The 18,030-nt window shown below is 60.4% G+C and overlaps 2 protein-coding genes across 6 annotated transcripts in view; one reads left to right on the top strand and one right to left on the bottom strand.

Annotated features, from left to right (window-relative positions):
- The window catches only part of FAM83G (family with sequence similarity 83 member G), a 29,067-nt gene extending 26,313 nt beyond the window's left edge, over positions 1–2,754 (bottom strand). Inside the window, exon 1 of the mRNA XM_065897271.1 lies at positions 2,233–2,754. Coding sequence (XP_065753343.1) covers positions 2,233–2,754 — 522 coding nt within the window. The remainder of the gene's footprint in view (positions 1–2,232) is intronic.
- The window catches only part of SLC5A10 (solute carrier family 5 member 10), a 54,548-nt gene extending 36,518 nt beyond the window's left edge, over positions 1–18,030 (top strand). Inside the window, exons 10-17 of one of the 5 annotated variants that reach the window (XM_065897274.1) lie at positions 10,822–10,946; positions 13,074–13,270; positions 13,737–13,774; positions 15,060–15,080; positions 16,807–17,002; positions 17,126–17,341; positions 17,535–17,592; positions 17,709–17,815. In XM_065897274.1, coding sequence (XP_065753346.1) covers positions 10,822–10,946; positions 13,074–13,270; positions 13,737–13,774; positions 15,060–15,080; positions 16,807–17,002; positions 17,126–17,341; positions 17,535–17,592; positions 17,709–17,815 — 958 coding nt within the window. Of the gene's footprint in view, positions 1–10,821; positions 10,947–13,073; positions 13,271–13,736; positions 13,775–15,059; positions 15,081–16,806; positions 17,003–17,125; positions 17,342–17,534; positions 17,593–17,708 lie in introns of all 5 variants that reach the window. The other 4 variants (XM_065897273.1, XM_065897275.1, XM_065897272.1 and 1 more) reach the window with 4 other exon arrangements.

Genomic DNA, 18,030 nt, shown 5'->3' with positions numbered 1-18,030 from the left:
GATTATATAGTGCCCGGCACTCAATGAACAGCACCTCCGGTTATCAGGGCAGCCCGTACACACACACACCCCACACTGGCCATGGGCCCCAGGGTGGACATGGCAGGGAAGATGCAGGCTGGAAAGCAGGGGACAGATGTGAACAAATCCCCGTCCTCCGCCCTTGGCGTCCCCGTCTGAGAGGAGGCACTTGGCCTCTGAGGCCCCTCCTGTTGGGCCTGTGGCTCCCTGCTGTCTGAGCGTAGGGGCAGGGGTGGCATCAGTGAGCCTCCCTCTAGGAGGGATGAAAGCAGGGGGCAATGCCCACCTGTCCCACCTGTTGGGGGCTGCAGGACAGCACCAACTGGGACCACACAGACCGGGGTTCAGACCTGGGATGGACTTCCTCCTGGCTGTCACCTTACACAGGTGATGCCGATAATCTTGGGGGGCTTTTGTGGGGAGCATATTAAGTTATGGGGGGGCACGGGACTGCATGGGGTGGCTGGGTCTCAGCTCCGGCCATAGAGACGAGAGACGTAGGGAGGAGGCCCCGGTGCCCAGCATGGCCCCAGGCTCCCCTATCTGGCCCCATCACTGGGCCAGGCCGTCTGTCTTTCTGTCTGGGGGAGATTAGACTCTCCAGCTGTTCCTGTGCCTTCTGGGATCTGGGATCTGCCTCCGTCCTACTCCTGGTGGGGAGCAGGGCCATGGGGGCAGGGGAGGAGCCCGGGCACCGCAGGTCAAGTCCCCACCCAGGGCCTCAACTTCCCCAGTTTTAAAAAGGGAGAGGAGGCTGGGTAATGGGATCCCAACAGGCCCTCCCGGGGGACTGGGTCCCGTGACCTCCAGCCAGGCGCCCACGTCAGCAGCACCGTCCTAGCCCACAGCAGGAGTGGTGCGGGTTATTCAGCCTGAAAACGGTGAAGGCCCCTCCCCGCCTTCCTCCACCTCTTTCTCACTCAGTCACCGGACTCCATCCTCACAGCTTTCATCCTCGCCACCTCCATTTTACAGACCAGAAACCCGAAGCCCCAAAGCTGCCTGGGACCAGGCCAAGGGCCAGGCTCCCCAACACAGGCTATCCGACCCGGCCAGGCCCTTCGGGGGACAGGGACTCCACCTTTCTGGAAACTTAAGCCATGGCCACCTTGTCAGCTCCTACCCACTTCTGTTCTCTGTGCCCAAGAGCTCCCCTGGCCCCTGTCTGTCCTCCAGGACGGTCCCCAAAGCCACCGTTTGGGTCTTGAGCAGACCCAGAAGACTGAAAGTGTTAAACTCTGCTAGAAATACCTCGTCCCACAAGCCAAGGCACTCACTGCTCTCTCCTGAGCCCAGACCTGGCTTCAGAAGCCTCCTCAACACAGCTCACGAGGCAGGCCTTATCAGTCATCTCAGAATGTGCTTTGAAACCACGGAAGCGTGAAGAAGCACCGGCTCACCAGCCAAGGCCTGGCTGTCTGCCAGGGGCGAGACCCCTTCTCAGAACGCGTGTCGGTGTGCCGGACGAATGGCTACCCGCGCCGGCACACTGCACAGCTCGGCAGGGGTCGCTCCAGGGGAGGTCCGGACAACGCTTGAGGGTCCTCCAGTCCAGGCAAACGACCCTCATCTGGACTCGCTCCGCTCCCACCCCTGAGGTCCGCACCATCGCCATCCCTCACATCCCAGCCTGGAAAGGTTCTGCCATTGCAAAGCTCACCGAGAGGCTCAGGGAGGGTCACCCAGCGCGGCCAGGAAGCAGGCACGCTTGAACTTGGCTCTCCAAGCCAGCCTCAGACGGACTCAGGCTACCTCTTAGTCTCCATGCCTACCTCCCGCCCCAGCCTCTCTCCGCCACCCCACAGAAGCGTCGCCAGAAAGCTCCCGGCATGCAGGCGCGTGTGCCTGGGGGCTTCCTGCTTCTCAGGTGTGAATCAGAGCCATCCCGAGGGGCAGTGAGAGAAAGCAGTGAGAGCAAGCCGCGTGATCTTCCCTGCCCCACCCCATCGCAGCACCTTCGTCTGGGGAACCTGCTCGCCAGGTCTGGGGAAGTCAGCAGCAGCCCCCAACAATGCACAAAGGCCCTTTGAGATGGGGCGGCCGCTGTCACCTTTCAGAGGACCCAGGGGCCCTACCCCTCTGCAAAGAAACCAAGGAGCCCCGTGAAGGCAGGAGGGGAGGCAGCCAACAGACCAGGCTGGGCTCTGAGTGAGAGTGTGCTCGGCGCCGGCGAGGCTGCCGCTTCCTCTCCGGGGACTCGCGCTGGCTCACCTTCTGGGCCTGGCTGACCATCTTGCGCACCACCTCCTTGATGTGGGCCTGCCCGTCGATGGGGGGCTGCATGTAGACGCTGGCCCGGGTCACACCCCGGTAGGCGATGGTGTCCGGCCAGCCCAGGTCCAGCTTTGGGATGGAGCGGTCAGACTTCTGGGGCCAGTACTCCAGCGAGGGCAGCGGCTCGGCCTCGGTGCGGGCCCCCCCTTCCCCGCTGCCCTCCTCGCCGTCACCGAGCTCGCCGTCCTCGGGCCCCCGGGGCTGGCCGCTGGCCCGGGGGTCCTCGGAGCCGGGGTCATACACCTCAATGGTCTCCACGATGCGCCTGAGCTCCAGCTCCGAGAGGAAGTCGCGGATGTTCTCCCGCTTCAGCACCTCATAGAAGGCGTCGGGGCCGCGGGCCACCAGGGCCTCCAGCGCCAGCCGCTGCCCCTCGCTGTAGAAGAACTCGGGTTTGGCCTCGCTGGAGCGCCAGTTGACGTGGCTGTCGTCCAAGCACTGCACCTGGGAGAAGGCCATGGCGGGCGCCTCTGCCGCGGGCTGGACGCACGCTCAGCAGGTCTGGAGCCCGGTCGCCGGCCTGGCGCAGCGCGTTCTGGGGCCTCCCGCCGCCGCCGCCGCCGCCGATCCTCTGCCCCCGGGAGCCCGCGGGAGGGGCGGGCCGCAGGGTCGGGTCAGAGCGCAGGCGGGGCCGCGGAGGGGCGGCCGCGCGGAGGAGGGGCCGGCGGGGGTGTGTGTGTGGGCGGCACGCCTCCCGCCCCGGGTGCCGGAACCTGCAGGGGACGGGGGCCGGCGTCTCAGAGGATTTCTGGAGCTGCCAGAGGTCCAGGGCGACCTCTGGGGGGAACTAGGCCAGGAAGGGGACTTCCCAGAAGTTTCCTAGAGGAGCAGGAGGTCGTCCGCTCTCCGACGACCTCTGGCCCTGCTCGGCGGCGCCCCGCATCCCGAGGGCTTCCGGGATGGGATGGGGTCTCGAAAGCCCCCGGCGCCGCGATCGGCAGCCCGAGGGGCCTGTGCGGAGGAGGCTCGGGGCAGCGCGCCGGCGGGCGGGTCGCCGGGGGGCCCGGGGTCGGGGGCGCGGGCCAGGTCTCGCTTACCGGGCGGCGCGGGCGGAGCGGGTGCACAGGGCTGCCTGTGACTCAGTGCCGCCTCGCCCACCCCGCTGCCGCCACCTGCGGTGACGTGAGACCGGGGGCGGAGCCGGAATCCGATTCACCCCTACCCGCGACGGACACAGACGTTGGGCGGTGTGTGTCTGTCTCCTCCGCTGCCACCAGCCCCAGGTAGCCGAATTCTGAACGGCTCAGGGACCCAAGTCCAAGAGCTCCTGGAACATCGCAGCCCAGACAGGGGCAGTGTTCTTCCTGAGGACACACAGCAAGTCAACGGCCTTAGCACACCCAGCCCCCAGCCTGTTGGTAACCCTGGTCCCACCCTAACTGTGTCCAGTTTCCCAAGTGGGACGGAAGTCCATGCAGATGCTCAGCTGTCCAGTTGCGGAAGTAGGGTCGGGACCGGGCTGGGAGCCACCAAGGCAGAGGTGGGGCAGGTCTGACCCGACCTCAGGAGCCTGCAAAGAGCCTGGTGTGGATAGAGCAGGTACCCAGTTCTCGGTCCCAGCCCCGCTGCCTTCTGGGAGCCCCGCCCACCCAGGACTGGTCCCGCATGATGAACCCGGGGGCAGGGAGGGCCTCAGAGGGCGGCTGTGGGCTGGGGTCAGGTCCAGCCCTCTGCCCTGCGTCCTGGGGCGTGTGGGGACCACATCTGAAAGCAGGCTGCCAGGGTGGGGACAGCAAAGCCCACGAAACCTGGCCTGACAACGGCCCGCATCCCGCTGCGTGCCACGGGCAGCCAGCCAGGCACCTGGCCCAGTCCTGCCACCACCATCACCTCGCCTGCCCTGCATGGAGCTGCTTTGTGCTCACCTGGGATTGGGGCCCCGAGGACACTTCTCTTGCTGCCGAGGGCCAGCTGTTGATGTCACTGGGCCTGGGCCCATGAACCCCCCTCCCCCAGGACCCTCACCACCATCCATCTGCCTGTCAGCGTCTTCCCTGGGTCTGCTGCCTTGAGCAGTGATGTGGTGTCCCAGCCCCAGCATGCCTGTGGTCCCCATCGCTGACCCCTCTAGTCCTGCACTCCACCCTGGCCCGGGGGCTTCACAATGTGTCTGAACATAGTGCCCCCAGCCCCTCCCAGGTACATGCACACACACCTGCATCCCCCCGCCCCCGCCCCTGCACATGGTCAGAAGGGGGAGGAAGGTGATCCCAGGGCCAAGCACTGCCCTGGGAGTCCTGAAGCCTGACTTACAGCCTCTGCCACTGGGGATCCAGACAAGACCTTCTCTGGCCTCAGCTTCTCCTTTTTTTCTTCCCCTGCACGGAGGCCCTGGGGCTCATGAAGGGAGTCCTGGCTCTCAGGGCTGAAGGGCCTCCAGCCCTCCAGCTGCCTGCCCATAATTATAGATTCACAGAAAGCTGTTAAAAAAAACCAACAGAGAGCTTGCATGCACCCTTCACCCAGTTTCCCCCAATGGTGTCATCTTGCATAACCATAGTGTAGTAATACCACAGCCAGAAATCTCGTTCTGATTTCACCAGTTTACGTGTGCTTGTTTCTGTGCGTGTGTGTAGATGTGTGCAACCTTATCACATGTGTACGTTTTTTGTAACCACTATCACAATCAAGATGCAGAGCTGTCCCTCTACAGCCAAACCCACACCTCCATCCCTAACCCTGGCCGCCACTGATCTGTTCTCTGGTGATTCATCCGGGTTGGTGTGTATGGCTGTGTTCCTTTCTGTTGCTGCCTGTTACTCCATGGTATTCTAGTCTCTGTTTCTACGAGTTTGGCATTTTTAGCTTCCACATATAAGGGATATCAAACAGTATTTATCTTTCTCTGACTTATTTCACTTAGCATAACACCCTCGAGGTCCATCCACGTTGTTGCAAATGGCAGGATGTTTTTCCTTCTCATGGCTGAATAATATTTTCTTATATATGTAAACGTCACAGTTTCTTTATCCGTTTATTATAAGTACTGAAGGACACTTAGATTGTTTCCATATCTTGGCTATAGTGAATAATGCTGCAGTGAACAGGAGTGCAGATATCTTTGTGAGGTGGTGATTTCATTTCCTTAAAATATGTAACCTAGATGCAGGATTGCTGGATCATATGGTAGTTCTATTTATAATTTTTTAAGGAACCTCCATGCTGTTTCCATAGTAGCTGCACCCATTTACACTCCCACCAACGATGTACAAGTGTTTCCTTTTCTTCACATCCTGGCCAACTCTTGTTATCTCTTGTCTTTTTGATAATAGCCATTCTTGCAGGTGTGATGATTCCCCTGATGATTAGTGATGTTGTACAAGTATTTTTCATGTACCTGTTGGCCATTTGTACATCTCCTTTGGAAAAAATGTCTGTTCAGTTCCTCTGCCCATCTTTAAATCAGATTTCTGGGGTCTGTTCGTGGGTTTTTGTTTTTGCTACTGAGTTTTATGAGTTCTTTACATATTCTGGATCTTAACCTTTCATCAGACACACAATTCGCAAATATTTTCTCCCATTCTGTATGTTGCCTTTTCATTTTGTTGATTGTTTCGTTTGATGTGCAGAAACTTTTCACTTTGATGAAGTCCCACTTGTTTTTTACTTGTTTGTTTTGGGGTTTTTTTGTTTGTTTTTGGTTTCCTTTGCATTTGCTTTTAGTGTCAAATCCAAAAGAATCATTGCCAAGACTGATGTCAAGGAGCTACCACCTATGTTTTCTTCTAGGTGTTTCACAATTCCTGGTCTTTTTTCAAATCTTTAAGCCATTTTGAGTTGATTTCTGCATGTGGTGTGAGATAGGGGTCCAGTTTCATTCTTTTGCCTGTGGCTGTCCAGTTTTCCCAACACCCATTTGTTGCAGAGACTGTCCTTTCCGCATTGTATATTCTTGGCTCTTTTGTCGTAAATCAGTTGACCATATATGCGAGGGGTTTATTTCTGTTCTGTTCCATTGATCTGTGTGTCTGTTTTTGTGCCAATACCACACTATTTTGATTACTATAGCTTTGTGATTTGGTTTGAAATCGGGGAGTGTGATGCCTCCAGCTTTGTTTTTCTTTCTTAAGGTCCCAGATCTTTTATGGCTACTCAGGATCTTTTATGGCTCCATACAAATATTTTAGGATGGTTTTTGCTACCTCTGTGAAAAATATCATTGGGTTTTTTTTGTTTGTTTGTTTTTTTTGCGGTACGCGGGCCTCTCACTGCTGTGGCCTCTCCCATTGAGGAGCATAGGCTCCGGACGCGCAGGCTTAGCGGCCATGGCTCACGGGCCCAGCCACTCCGTGGCATTCGGGATCCTCCCGGACCAGGGCACGAACCCGTCGTCCCCTGCATCGGCAGGCGGACTCTCAACCACTGCGCCACCAGGGAAGCCCTCATTGGTATTTTGATAGCGATTGCACTGAATCTGTAGATCACTTTGGATGTTTTAACAATATTAATTCTGCTAATCCATGAGCATGGAATATTTTTTTGTGTCTTCTTCAATTTCTTTCAGCGTCTTACAGTTTTCAGTGTACAAACCTTTCACCTCCTTGGGTTAAATTTTTTCCTAGGTATTTTATTCTTTTTTATGCTACTGTAAATGGGATTGTTTTCTTAATTCCTTTTTCTGATAGTTCATTGTTAGTGTATAGAAACACAGCTGGTTTTATGTATGGATCTTGTTTCCTGCAACTTTACTGAATTTGTTTCTGCAGCTTTTCTTTTCATCCTTCCCACAGGTGTTTTATGCAGAGCAAAAGCTTTAGTTGTTGTTGTTTTTTAAAATAAGTATTTACCTATTTATATTTTGGCTGTGCTGGGTCTTAGTTGCGGCACACGGGATCGATCTTTTAGTTGAAGCATGCGGACTTCTCAGTTGCAGCATGTGAACTCTTAGTTGCGGCATGCATGGGGGATCTAGGTCCCCGACCAGGGATCGAACCCGGGCCCCCTGCATTGGGGGTGTGGAGTCTTACCCACTGGACCACCAGGGAAGTCCCAAAGCTTTAGTTTTGATGAGTTCTATTTTATCAAGTTCTCATTTAAGGGATTACGCTTTTGACGTTAAGTCTAAAAACTCTTCACCTTGCCCTAGGTTCCGAAGATATCCTCCTACTTTTTCCCTAGAAGTCTGATAGTTCTACATTTAAATCTGTGATCTATTTTGAGTTAATTTTTTTGTGTAAGGTATGAAATTTAAATTGAAGTTGATTTGTTGGCCTATGGATGTCCCCAGAAGGGTTTTACAGAGAAAGAAATAGCCCCAGAGAATAAATACCCAGGATCACATAGTAAGGGATTGGGAGAACTGGACTCAGAGCCAGGTCTGTGTGCTCCCTCCTGTGATATCAGCATCTGAACTGGCTCCCAGGGATAAGCCAGGCTTGCTTGGGAGTGGGGAGCACCTTGATTACCCCTCGGGGTGGTGTGTCCAATGACCAGCTTGGAAGAGGGTCATTTAGTCAGTCAACAAACACAGGCAGACCCTGCCACCCATTGGCTTGTGCCGTGCGCTGTTGGAGTCCGGGCTTCTCCATGGGCCTCATGGTCACAGTCTATCGAGAGGCAGGAAGGACACGAGTCACAGAGTTATTGGTGCCGTGGAGGGTGTTTCCTCAAAGCCTGTAGAGCCCAGACATCCACAACGAGCTGGGAGGAATCAGTATGAGCTCCCTGGGTTTGAGAAGGGTGTTCCAGGGAGAGGGTACAGAGGCCCAGAGTTGAGGGTGAAATTTTGGCAGTGGTCCAAGTGGGCAGAGGCTGTAGTGCACAGTTAGAGTCCCCTGATCCCTCCTGCAGGAGATGGAGGCCACAGGAGGCTGTGAGCAGGGAGGATGGTGGGCAGAGTCACGGTTTTAGGGGAGGTGGGTTAGAGGGGGGAGGTGGTGCAGCTCCCCTGGTCCCCAAGCCCAGTGGCCGGACTTGGCATTGGCCGCAGGGAGGGAGGACGTGGGGGGCAAGGAGAGAGGCAGCCCTCAGGCTTCTGGCGTGGGCCCCGGCTGGGTAGGGGTGCTGATGTCGAGGTGGAGCCCAGCGGGGAGCTCCCAGGTCCGTGGAATCCGGTACTCGGGCAAGGCCAGGCCCTTTGCCCAGTCCCCTGGTCCCCCTGGCCTGGGGCTGCTGCCTTCTGAGTTGGCACAAGTGGGAGACTTCGTTTAGGTGGCAGCATCTCTGCTGCTGTCACAAAGGAGAGGTGGTTCTTGTTTGCTGCTTAGGCTGGCAAGCCCGAGGCGCCCAGAGGCCAGGCCCCGTCCTGGCAGCCTGGAATGGGCTGCAACCCAGGCAGAATCTCCTGACTTGGCCTTTCTGAGCCATCATGTGGCCGTGACGCATCACCCGTCCCTCCCAGGAGGGCTGAGTCCTCCCGGTGCCAGAGCCAGCTAGTCCAAGCCCAGAACCTGTCACGAGGGACCTGTCACCTGCCCCCACCTGAACCCCAGTGGCCCCAGAGTCCCACCGTGGGACCCCAGGCTCTGTCCCGGGTCTGACTATGTGTCCTAGGAAAGCTATGCCCTTTCTGCTCCTGAGTTCTCTCATATGCATAGCTGTGGGTGGGAGGTGGTAGGGTAGGGCAGCTGGATCAAACAGTGCCTGAACTCCTCCATAGCTCTTTGTGGGGTCCTTTCTCCCTTTCCTCCTCTCCTTCTGTGCCTTTCCCCTTGTTCCCAACCATTCACTTGTTTACTCATTCATTCATTTACAACTGTTCACAGAGCATCTCCTTTGGGCCCAGCCCTGGACAGGGAGACACCTGGGAGAGGAGATGATTCAAAGCCAGTGTCCACCCTTGCGGAGCTCCCAGTCTGGTGGAGGGCGTAAAATATGCAAACAAACAATTGTGATTCGACCCTGGGCTTTAGGAGCCCTTGGGAGGAAGCTACTCTGCCTTAGCGGGTGGGGACGAGCTGTGGAAGGCTTCAGAGAGCAAGCCCTTCGCGGCAGGCCATGAAGAGGGAGGTGAGCGAGGGTAGGGACAGAGCAGCAGGAGTAGACTGCATCTGCAAAGGCACAGAGGCGTCCGCATGCTGGGCGTGTGTGAGAAACCGCAAGCAGGTCAGGGTGGCCAATGCGCGGTGCTGGGATGACAGGACCTGGGACCAGTTGTCCAGGGCCTCAAATGTCATGGCGGGGAGGGGGTTCCTGAGAAGTAAGTGATGTGAGCCAAGCGGTGACTTCGTTAGGATGGAGAGGATGGAAGGGAGGCCGTGAGGAGCTGGTGCCCACCTTGTGGCAGGAGGGAGGACAGTGGGACACACTGAGCCGGAGGTGCCAGGGGTGGGGGCCTGGCGGGGCAGATGCCCTGGAAGCCTGGCACTCAGGGACGCGGGTCATGGGGGAGGGGACGATGCCGCTCCAGCCCCTCTGGCCCCGGGGAGGGGGCCTGAGACCCTCGACGGTGGGTTGGGCATCTAAGGAGCAGCGTTAACCCAGGAGTGCCCGGTCCGCGCAGGGGCTCCAAGTCACGGAAACATCAATGCCCACGCGTGGAAACGTTACCCCCCAAACAGGCCCCTGTGCCCGCGCGGCTGAGCGGTGGCTGCTGTTCCTGAACTTTCCCCACAATCGCATCCCCACATCTCTGTGTCTCTGTGTTTGCTTGCTCTGTGCATTCCTCTGCGGGCCCTGCTGAGAATCCAGGGGGCAGGGGCCAAAGGTGTTTAAAGAGTGTTTCCCAGAGGAACAACAGCACGTGGGTCGACCCTATCTGTTACCTCCGCCGGCTCGGGAGCCAGGCCCCCCTCCGTCAGGCCCTGAACAGGGTCAGGCTCCAGCGGCTGGTGGGGAGTCTGGGATTTCGGATTCAGGCCAGGTCTGGGCCATCCACTCAATCCTTGTTCACTCAGAGGGCGAGCAGTGGGCGCTGCCCCCGCCACGGGGGAGGGTCTGCAGCAGAACCACCTCCCGTGCCGACAGCCCCAGTTGTCCAGGGGAGGTGACGTGCTGAAAACGAGCGATGAGGGGGGAGGGGGTCATGGGGGAGGGGGGTTATTTCAGATGGAGGCGATGACTTCTGAGCCGCCCCTGGGAGGGCCTGGGAGAGCAGCATCCAGCACAAAGGCTCGGGTGGGAGGAGGCTGGGGTGTGGGGAGAGGGGCAGGGAAGGAGACCGGCCCGAGGAGCTGCGAGTCTGGAGGGTCTTGTGCGGAGCTCTAGGCTCCCTTCTTGTTTGAGGGGTCAGCCCGGGTGGGGGGCCTCCACCTGCCCCTCTGGGGAGGAGGGCTGAGGGCAGGAGGTGGGGGGAAGGAGACCGGACGCTTCACCTGGGCAGGGCTGCCCTGCAGGGGAGCCAGCCTGGTGTGGGCCAGGGAGCTGGGGTCATGGGATGGGCAGCAGGCCTGAGGAGAGGGTGTCAAGGGCCAGAGTAGTCTCTGAGGCCGGCCCCCGCCTTGTCACCCAGGCTGGGAAACTGAGGCCCAGGGCCGAGCAGCCGCTGGTGGCAGATGGTGACAGAGCGGGTGCGGCCAGGCTCCTGTCCTCAGCCCGGGGCTTGCCCACCCCAGGGAGGGCGGGCGAGGGGCGGGCGGGGGACACTAGGCATCCCTCTCGCGCAGATGACGTGGGCTGTGTGGTGCCCTCTGAGTGCCTGCGGGCCTGCGGGGCCGAGATCGGCTGCTCCAACATCGCCTACCCCAAGCTGGTCATGGAGCTGATGCCCACAGGTGAGGCTCCAGCTGGGTCCGGGGAGGAGCCCTGGGGGCAGTGGAGCCCACTCTGGATCCAGCGTGACTCTGTGTGACATCCAGGTGGGCTGAGCATAGCGTGAGGAAAGTGGTAATAATAGGAGACACCCAGGGCACCCACCGTGCGCCAGGTGCCACGCCCGGGGCGTCACATGCGGCTAACTCGCGTCCTCTTCTCAGGAACCCTGGGCGCTGTGACCTTCATTCCCACTTTAATTTTTTTTTTTTTTTGTCACACTGCACGGCATGTGGCGTCTTAGCTCCCCGGCCAAGGATCAGACCCGTGTGTGCCTCCTGCAGTGGAAGCGTGGAGTTTTAACCACTGGACCACCGGGGAAGTCCCTCATCATCCCCACTTTAGAGATGGGGACACTGAGACCCAGGGTGCCCTGGCCAAGGTCACGTGGCAAGTGAGCCGCAAAGCTGGGTTCTGAACTCAGGCGGTCTGCCCCCAAGGCTCATCCGGTGCTGGCCTGTCCCTCCAGAAAGGCTGCCACTGTCTCCTCTTTCAGGCCTGCTGGGTGTCAGGCCCTTTCACAGACTACTGCTTTTTTTTTTTTTTTTGCGGTACGCGGGCCTCTCAACTGTTGTGGCCTCTCCCATTGCGGAGCACAGGCTCCAACACGCAGGCTCAGCGGCCATGGCTCACGGGCCCAGCCGCTCCGCGGCACGTGGGATCTTCCCGGACCGGGGCACGAACCCGTGTCCCCTGCATCGGCAGGCGGGCTCTCAACCACTGCGCCACCAGGGAAGCCCACAAACTGCTTCTTATGTAAGGTTATGAGGCAGAGTTCTTAGCTGCGTTTTACAGATGGGGAAACTGAGGCACAGAGAGAGGAAAGTGACTTGTCCCGGGCCACCCCTCAGCATGGTTGCTGGGATTAAACGCAGCCGCACGGGGAAACTGACCGGCACGGGGCTTGGCTGCACTGTGTCTTCCCACCCCGGGGCCTCGTCTGCCCCTTCTGTTCTGGGGGCTCACTGACACCCAGCCGTGTGAGCCATAACCCCTCTCCAGGCGTTGAGCTCCCTGTGTGCGAAATAGGAGGAGAATAAGCCCCAAGTTAATCCACCTCCCTGAGCAAGGGAAGGAGGTTGGAGAAATGTCTGCAGGAAAACCATGATTTAACTCACTTTCCTCTGGGCCCCACCTCAGTTAGCCTGTGAACAGAGAGGGCCATGGGACGCCTGGAAGTCACACAGCAGGTCAGACGCAGAACCAGGGCCAGGCAAGCAATGGCACCTGCAAGTCTGAGCCCTCAGGGAAGGTGGCTTATCCTGGGGTGGCGGAAAGGGGTGTGGAGGACAGACAGGGAATCTGCAGAGGTGGAGGAGGTGCTTAGACACTTGAAGAAAAAGCACAGGAAGCCTTGGAGACAGACTCGAACTGAAGCTCAGAGAGGGGAGGCGACCAGCCTGAAGCCACACATCACTGAGTCCTCTGCACACCCAGCCCCACTCAAGCCCACGACCTCCGGCAGGCTTTGCACAGCAGGGCCTCGCCCACCTCGGTGGGGGCCCCTTATTCGTTTTCAACCCGTGACCGAGGCGGCTTTTGTCTCCTCTTTGGGCAACCACATCTCCTCTCTCACAGAGCCAACAAGACAGTGTGGCCACGCACAGGAAGTAGCAGGAAACCCCAGGCCCTGGGCCCTTGGGCCTGCCCAGGGCGGGGCCTCCAGGCTGAGGGTCCCGTCCAGGCTGTCCTCACTCCCCCGCCCCACCCCTAAGTTCTGCCGCTGGCCTGCTGTGCATCCCTGGGCAACTCTCTTCCCCTCTCTGAGTTTCCACCTCCTCACTGACCAATGAAGTCTGGGTGTGAAAGTGCTCTGTCAACTGGAAGCTCTGTAGAAGCGAGAGCCTGAGAACAGATCCCCGTTGCCAGCAGCCCGCAGGCTCAGGCAGCAGACGCGGGAGCCCCGCCGTTGTCCCCAGCCTCCCATGTCAGGGTCTCTCTCCCACCACCTCCAGCCCCCCCACCTCCTCCCTCCTGGGCCTCTACTTGCAGGGACCTGGAGGGGCGTCAGACGGCGGGGCCTGGGCAGGAGGGCTCCCGGGGGCGGGGGCGCGGCCCGGGCAGGGTCACAGCGGCCCCTGTCCCCCCAGGCCTGCGGGGGCTGATGATCGCTGTGATGATGGCCGCTCTCATGTCCTCGCTGACCTCCATCTTCAACAGCAGTAGCACGCTCTTCACCATGGACATCTGGAAGTGGCTGCGGCCCCGTGCCAGGGAGCGGGAGCTGCTGCTGGTGGGACGGTATGGAGGAGGGGCTGAGAGGAGGGCTTCCCCAGCCACACCACCAGCCCATGAGGCCCCAGCAGAGTTGGGCTTTGAGGGATGAGTAGGAGTTTGCCAGTTGGAGAAAGGATGACACCAGGAAGGAGAGGAGAGAAGAGACCAGAACATTCTACCCCTCCCACCTTCCACATTGCTCTCCTGGCCACCCCTTCACGGCCACAACCCCCATCTTGGAGGCATCTCTTACCCCAAGCGGAATCTCTGAGGGAATCTGCCAGGGAGAGCCCCCTTCCCTAACCACGCAGAGATCTGCCTTCCCCAGGTCTGAGCCTCTAGCCCCCATGACGGTTCCCAGCTGCCCCAGAGAGGGCCAGAGCCAGCACTCAGGTGTAGCCACACCCACACCATAGCTGTCCCTCTGGCCCCTGTGCCCCTGGCCCCACTGAGCTTCTGCCTACTTCTTCCGAGCCCTACTTGTCCCCTCCTTATTACCTCGATGACTCACCTGATCTTTCTAGACTCTGCTCAAGTGCCCCTCCTCCAGGCAGCCCTCCCTGATACCTGAGACCAAGGAATGAGCCCCCTCCCCTCAAAGCCTCCCACAGGAACTATAGCCTCGCTCCCATAGCACATGTAGGCCTTGTCGGTCCCACTGGTGTCCCGATACCCCTCCACATGGGGGGAGGGGTGTTGTGCCTGGCACAGCCCTCCATCCCCAAGCTTGGCCGAGTATCCGGGAGTCCTTTAGGGGTGAAACTCAGTGATGGATGAAGAGGAGTCGATGCCCTCTCAGGAGTCCCACCCTGCCTGTCTCCCTCCAAGCCATGCAGCCCCCACTGTGCCGGTCGAGGGGGACCCGGCCCTCTGGTGCTGGGCTTGGCAGCAGTGCCCCCTCCAGCCGGGAGCCTGTGGCGCCCCTCCTCAGGGTGGGGTCTCCTGGAGCTCCAGGCAGTCAGCCCGTGATGCAAAGCAGCCGGCCTCTGTCGGGACATGCCGGCTGGCAGGTGTGAGCTCAGGTACAGCTCAGACCTCGTCCAGAACAGGGAGCCTCTCCCTCGGCTCCCCGGCGGCTTCTGTGTCAGCACCTGGACCACCCCTCCCAGCCCCTATTGGACCAGCTCCTCCCTGAGCCCCTCCAGCCCCGGCTTCCCGGGACCTGGGGCCCAGACGTCCTCCTGCCGCCCAGGGTGTGCCTCGGCCCCCTGGCCTGGACACTGGTAGCCTCAGTCCCCCCTTGGCGGCTCCACGTCCCCTGCCTGCTACTTCCCAGCTTCCCGTTCCCACCTGAAGCCAGAGTCCTGAGCCGGTCTTCCCTCTATGCCAGCTCAGCCCCCCACAGGGCACCCTTGACCCTCCTTCTCACCCATCCACCCAGGTAAGCCCGCCCCGGGCCCTGCCAGCCTGCCTGTGGGCACCCGGCTGTGTGATGTGGGCCGGGCTGCTCACCTTCTCTGGGCCCCAGTTATCTCAGCTGCCAGGTCGGTGGGGTGGAAAGGGCCCAGTGCTGGGTGTGCGGCCAGGGCTTAGCCCTACCACGCCTCCGTCTTGAAGCACCAGGACAGCCCCCAGCGCCTCCAGCCTGCTCCCTGCCCAACAGTGCTGTTCAAGCTGTGTTTCCAGCTGTGTGGGCTCTGGATCCTTGGAGCCTCAGTCCAAGGAGAGATGGGACTCCCAGAGCGCAGGGCAGCAGAGGGCACCCTGAGCCTGGGATGAGGCCATCACGGGGACGCTGGGGAACCCCCACCCAGGTCTCCTCAGGTTGGGGGGGCCAGAGGAGCTATCATAAGCCTGGGGCCATGACCACCTCATGCCTGGGGCCCCGATCTTTGCCAGCCCCCAGCCCCACTCCCCGGTCCTCCCCTGCAGCCCCTTCTGTCCACCCTTCTCTGTTATTCAGTCCACTACTGCTGGCCCTCCCTGGGACCCTGCATCAAACTGGGCAACATAGGGGACCCAGAGAGGTCTCAGAGCCCCCCCAGCCCTTGAGGGGCTCCCCTGCAACCATGGCTGCAGCCCAGGGGCAATGGAGGGGGCCAGTCATCCTGACGGCAGAGTGGGGGGGGGGCAGGGTGTCAGGAAGACTTCCTGGAGGAGGAGGTTCTTGAGCTGGGCCTCGGTGGACAAGGGGGTTTTGCTCGGGGAGGAGTTGAGAAGGGCATTCCAGGCAGAAGGAACAGCCCCTGGGTTTGGGGTCCCTCTGACAGCCTGGTGGCAGCTGAGTCATCAGACCAAACCCAAGAGGGCAGTAAGAGGGCCAGGGCCCCACTCTAGGCCGGGCTGGAGAGGACCAGCCCCACAAGAGATGCTGAGTCTGGTGTTGGACGCGGGGCCTGTTGGAGGAGGGCAGGGTGGAGCCTGCCTGTGCCTCTGAAGCGGGCAGCGCTGGCTGCCTGCCAGGCGGAGGGTTAATTAGCCCTAATCAAGGGGGTGCCTCCTTCCTCCACCCTCTCCTTCTGGCGTGGAAGGGAAGGGAAGGACAGGAGGCAGGCGGGCCCGCCCCAGCTGCACACATGGCCTCCGTCATTCCTATTGTGCTGTCCGGGGTTCCAGGGGGTCTCACGCATCACCCACCTCTGAGGGTAAGGGGCGTCCAGCTGACCCAGGACAGAGCCGAGGGGCTCTCAGCCAGGGAGAGGCATATGGACACCTCGCCCCAGCTCTGTCCCCTTAGCCAGGTTCCACAGCCCTTCAAAGCTGCAGGGTCCCCTCCTCCTGGAAGCCTTCCTGGATGGATGCTTCCTCCGGGCTCCTTCAGCACAGCCCTGAGCACAGGATAACAGGCTCATCTGTTTTCTTTGTTCCACTTTGGGTGCTGGGCAGGAACCAGGCCTGCTCGGCACCAAGTCTGGGTCCCTAAGCCACACCCTGCTCTCCGGTGGGTTCCTCATGAATGCCTCGTGAAGGGTGTCCCTGCTGCGGGGGCGGGGGGGGGGGGAGCACGCCCAGCGGGAGGCAGGCAGGAGCTGAGAGGAGGATTCCACGCAGGGTGGGCCAGGGAACGGGCTTCGCAGCTGAGACCGCTGGGCTCCAAACCTTGCACTCCGGTTGGAGGTCGCCCAGTAGTGGATGTTGAGTCCACAGCCAAGGGCTGTAGGGGGTGGGGGGTGGGGGGTGCCAACCAGAGACCACGGCTCCTTCAAAGGCCCACCAGGGTTAGAGGAACGCTGGGAGGTCAGTCTGGCCTGAATGTGAGGGCAGGGGGTCATTCATGCAGTCAAGGATGTGTATTGAGCACCTACTGTGTGCCGGGAGATGCAGCAGTGAACTAGCAGGATGGGGCTGCTGCCGCCGCGAGTGGGAGATGGACAGCAAGCACAGAGAGGTTGGGACGGTGCCTTGAAGGTGGGCAGGAGAACCGGGGCGCCACGGGGGCCACTGTGAGACCCCAGGGATGAGCGTGAGAACACAGGCTGAGTCAGGGGCGGTTCCTGCCAGCGGCAGGGAGCCATGGAAGGGTCTGGAGAGGGCAAGATCGGCCACGTCCCTGGAGGAGTGGACAGGGGCCAGGGAGGAGGCTGGAGCTGGAGCAGCAGGGGACAGATGGAGAGCAAGCCTTAGGGACCAGTGGGAGGCGAGGCAGGGCTGAGGAGAGGTCTCGAGGGACGGCCTGCCTGCTGCCGCCCGCAGGCTGGTCACTGTGGTGCTCATCGGCGTGAGTGTGGCCTGGATCCCGGTCCTGCAGGGCTCCAACAGTGGGCAGCTCTTCATCTACATGCAGTCGGTGACCAGCTCCCTGGCCCCCCCGGTGACCGCGGTCTTCGTCTTGGGCATCTTCTGGCGGCGGGCCAACGAGCAGGTGGGGTTGGGGAGAGCTGGGGTGGGGCTGGGCGCACATCTCCCCCTGCCGCCTGTGTGCCTGGGCCGGGGGGAAGCCTGGCCTTCCTCCCGAGGCCCCAGCTGCCCTGCCTCCTCCCCCCAGGGGGCCTTCTGGGGCCTGATGGCGGGGCTGGCTGTGGGCGCCACCAGGCTGGTGCTGGAGTTCCTGCACCCGGCCCCACCCTGCGGCCACCCCGAGGACCGGCCTGCCATCCTCCACAGCATCCACTACCTGCACTTCGCCGTGGCTCTCTTCGTGCTCAGCGGGGCCGTGGTGGTGGCTGGGAGCCTGCTGACGCCAGCCCCCCAGGGCATCCAGGTGAGCCTGTCCTGACCCCTGACCCTCTCCGACTCAGGAATTTTCTAGCTCTTGACCCGTAACCCCATCTGGCCCTGGTTCCTGGCCCTTTTTGAACTTGGCTGCCCTCTCGCCATCACTGACTGACCCCTGATCCCATCTGGGCCCACCCCCGTCCCGCCACCCTCACCCTCACCTTCGCCCTTCCCTGCAGATCGAGAACCTTACCTGGTGGACCCTGGCTCAGGACCTGCCCTCGGGAGCCAAAACAGGTGTGTGTGTGACCCTAAGGCGCTCCCTCTCACTCCCACCCACGGCGGGGCTGGAGGCAAGGGCCCCGGGTGGGAGCCTGTGGCCCTCATCTGTTCCCGCCTCCCGCCCCCTCCAGGTGACCCCCGAGCATCCCAGAAACATGCTTTCTGGGCCCGCGTCTGTGGCTTCAACGCCATCCTCCTCGTGTGTGTCAACGTCTTCTTCTACGCCTACTTCGCCTGACACCGTCCCCGGACGCCCCCCTTCCCCACCAAGGATACGGAGGCCCAGAGGAGGGTGGCGCCCCTCGTGGCCACAGGGCAGGTCAGTGCCCAGGGGCTGGCTGAGCCCGCAAAGCAGAAGCTCTGAAAAATTAGGGAGGAAATGGGAAAAAAGAATGTGTGATGTTTCAAAAACAGCAGTCGTAATTGGAAAGAAAATGAGGTTTCTGATGAGCA

This window comes from Phocoena phocoena, chromosome 19 (assembly GCF_963924675.1).
Source record: "Phocoena phocoena chromosome 19, mPhoPho1.1, whole genome shotgun sequence".
In the NCBI taxonomy this organism is placed as follows: Eukaryota; Metazoa; Chordata; class Mammalia; order Artiodactyla; family Phocoenidae; genus Phocoena; species Phocoena phocoena.
This window is presented reverse-complemented; position numbering and strand designations above follow the sequence as displayed.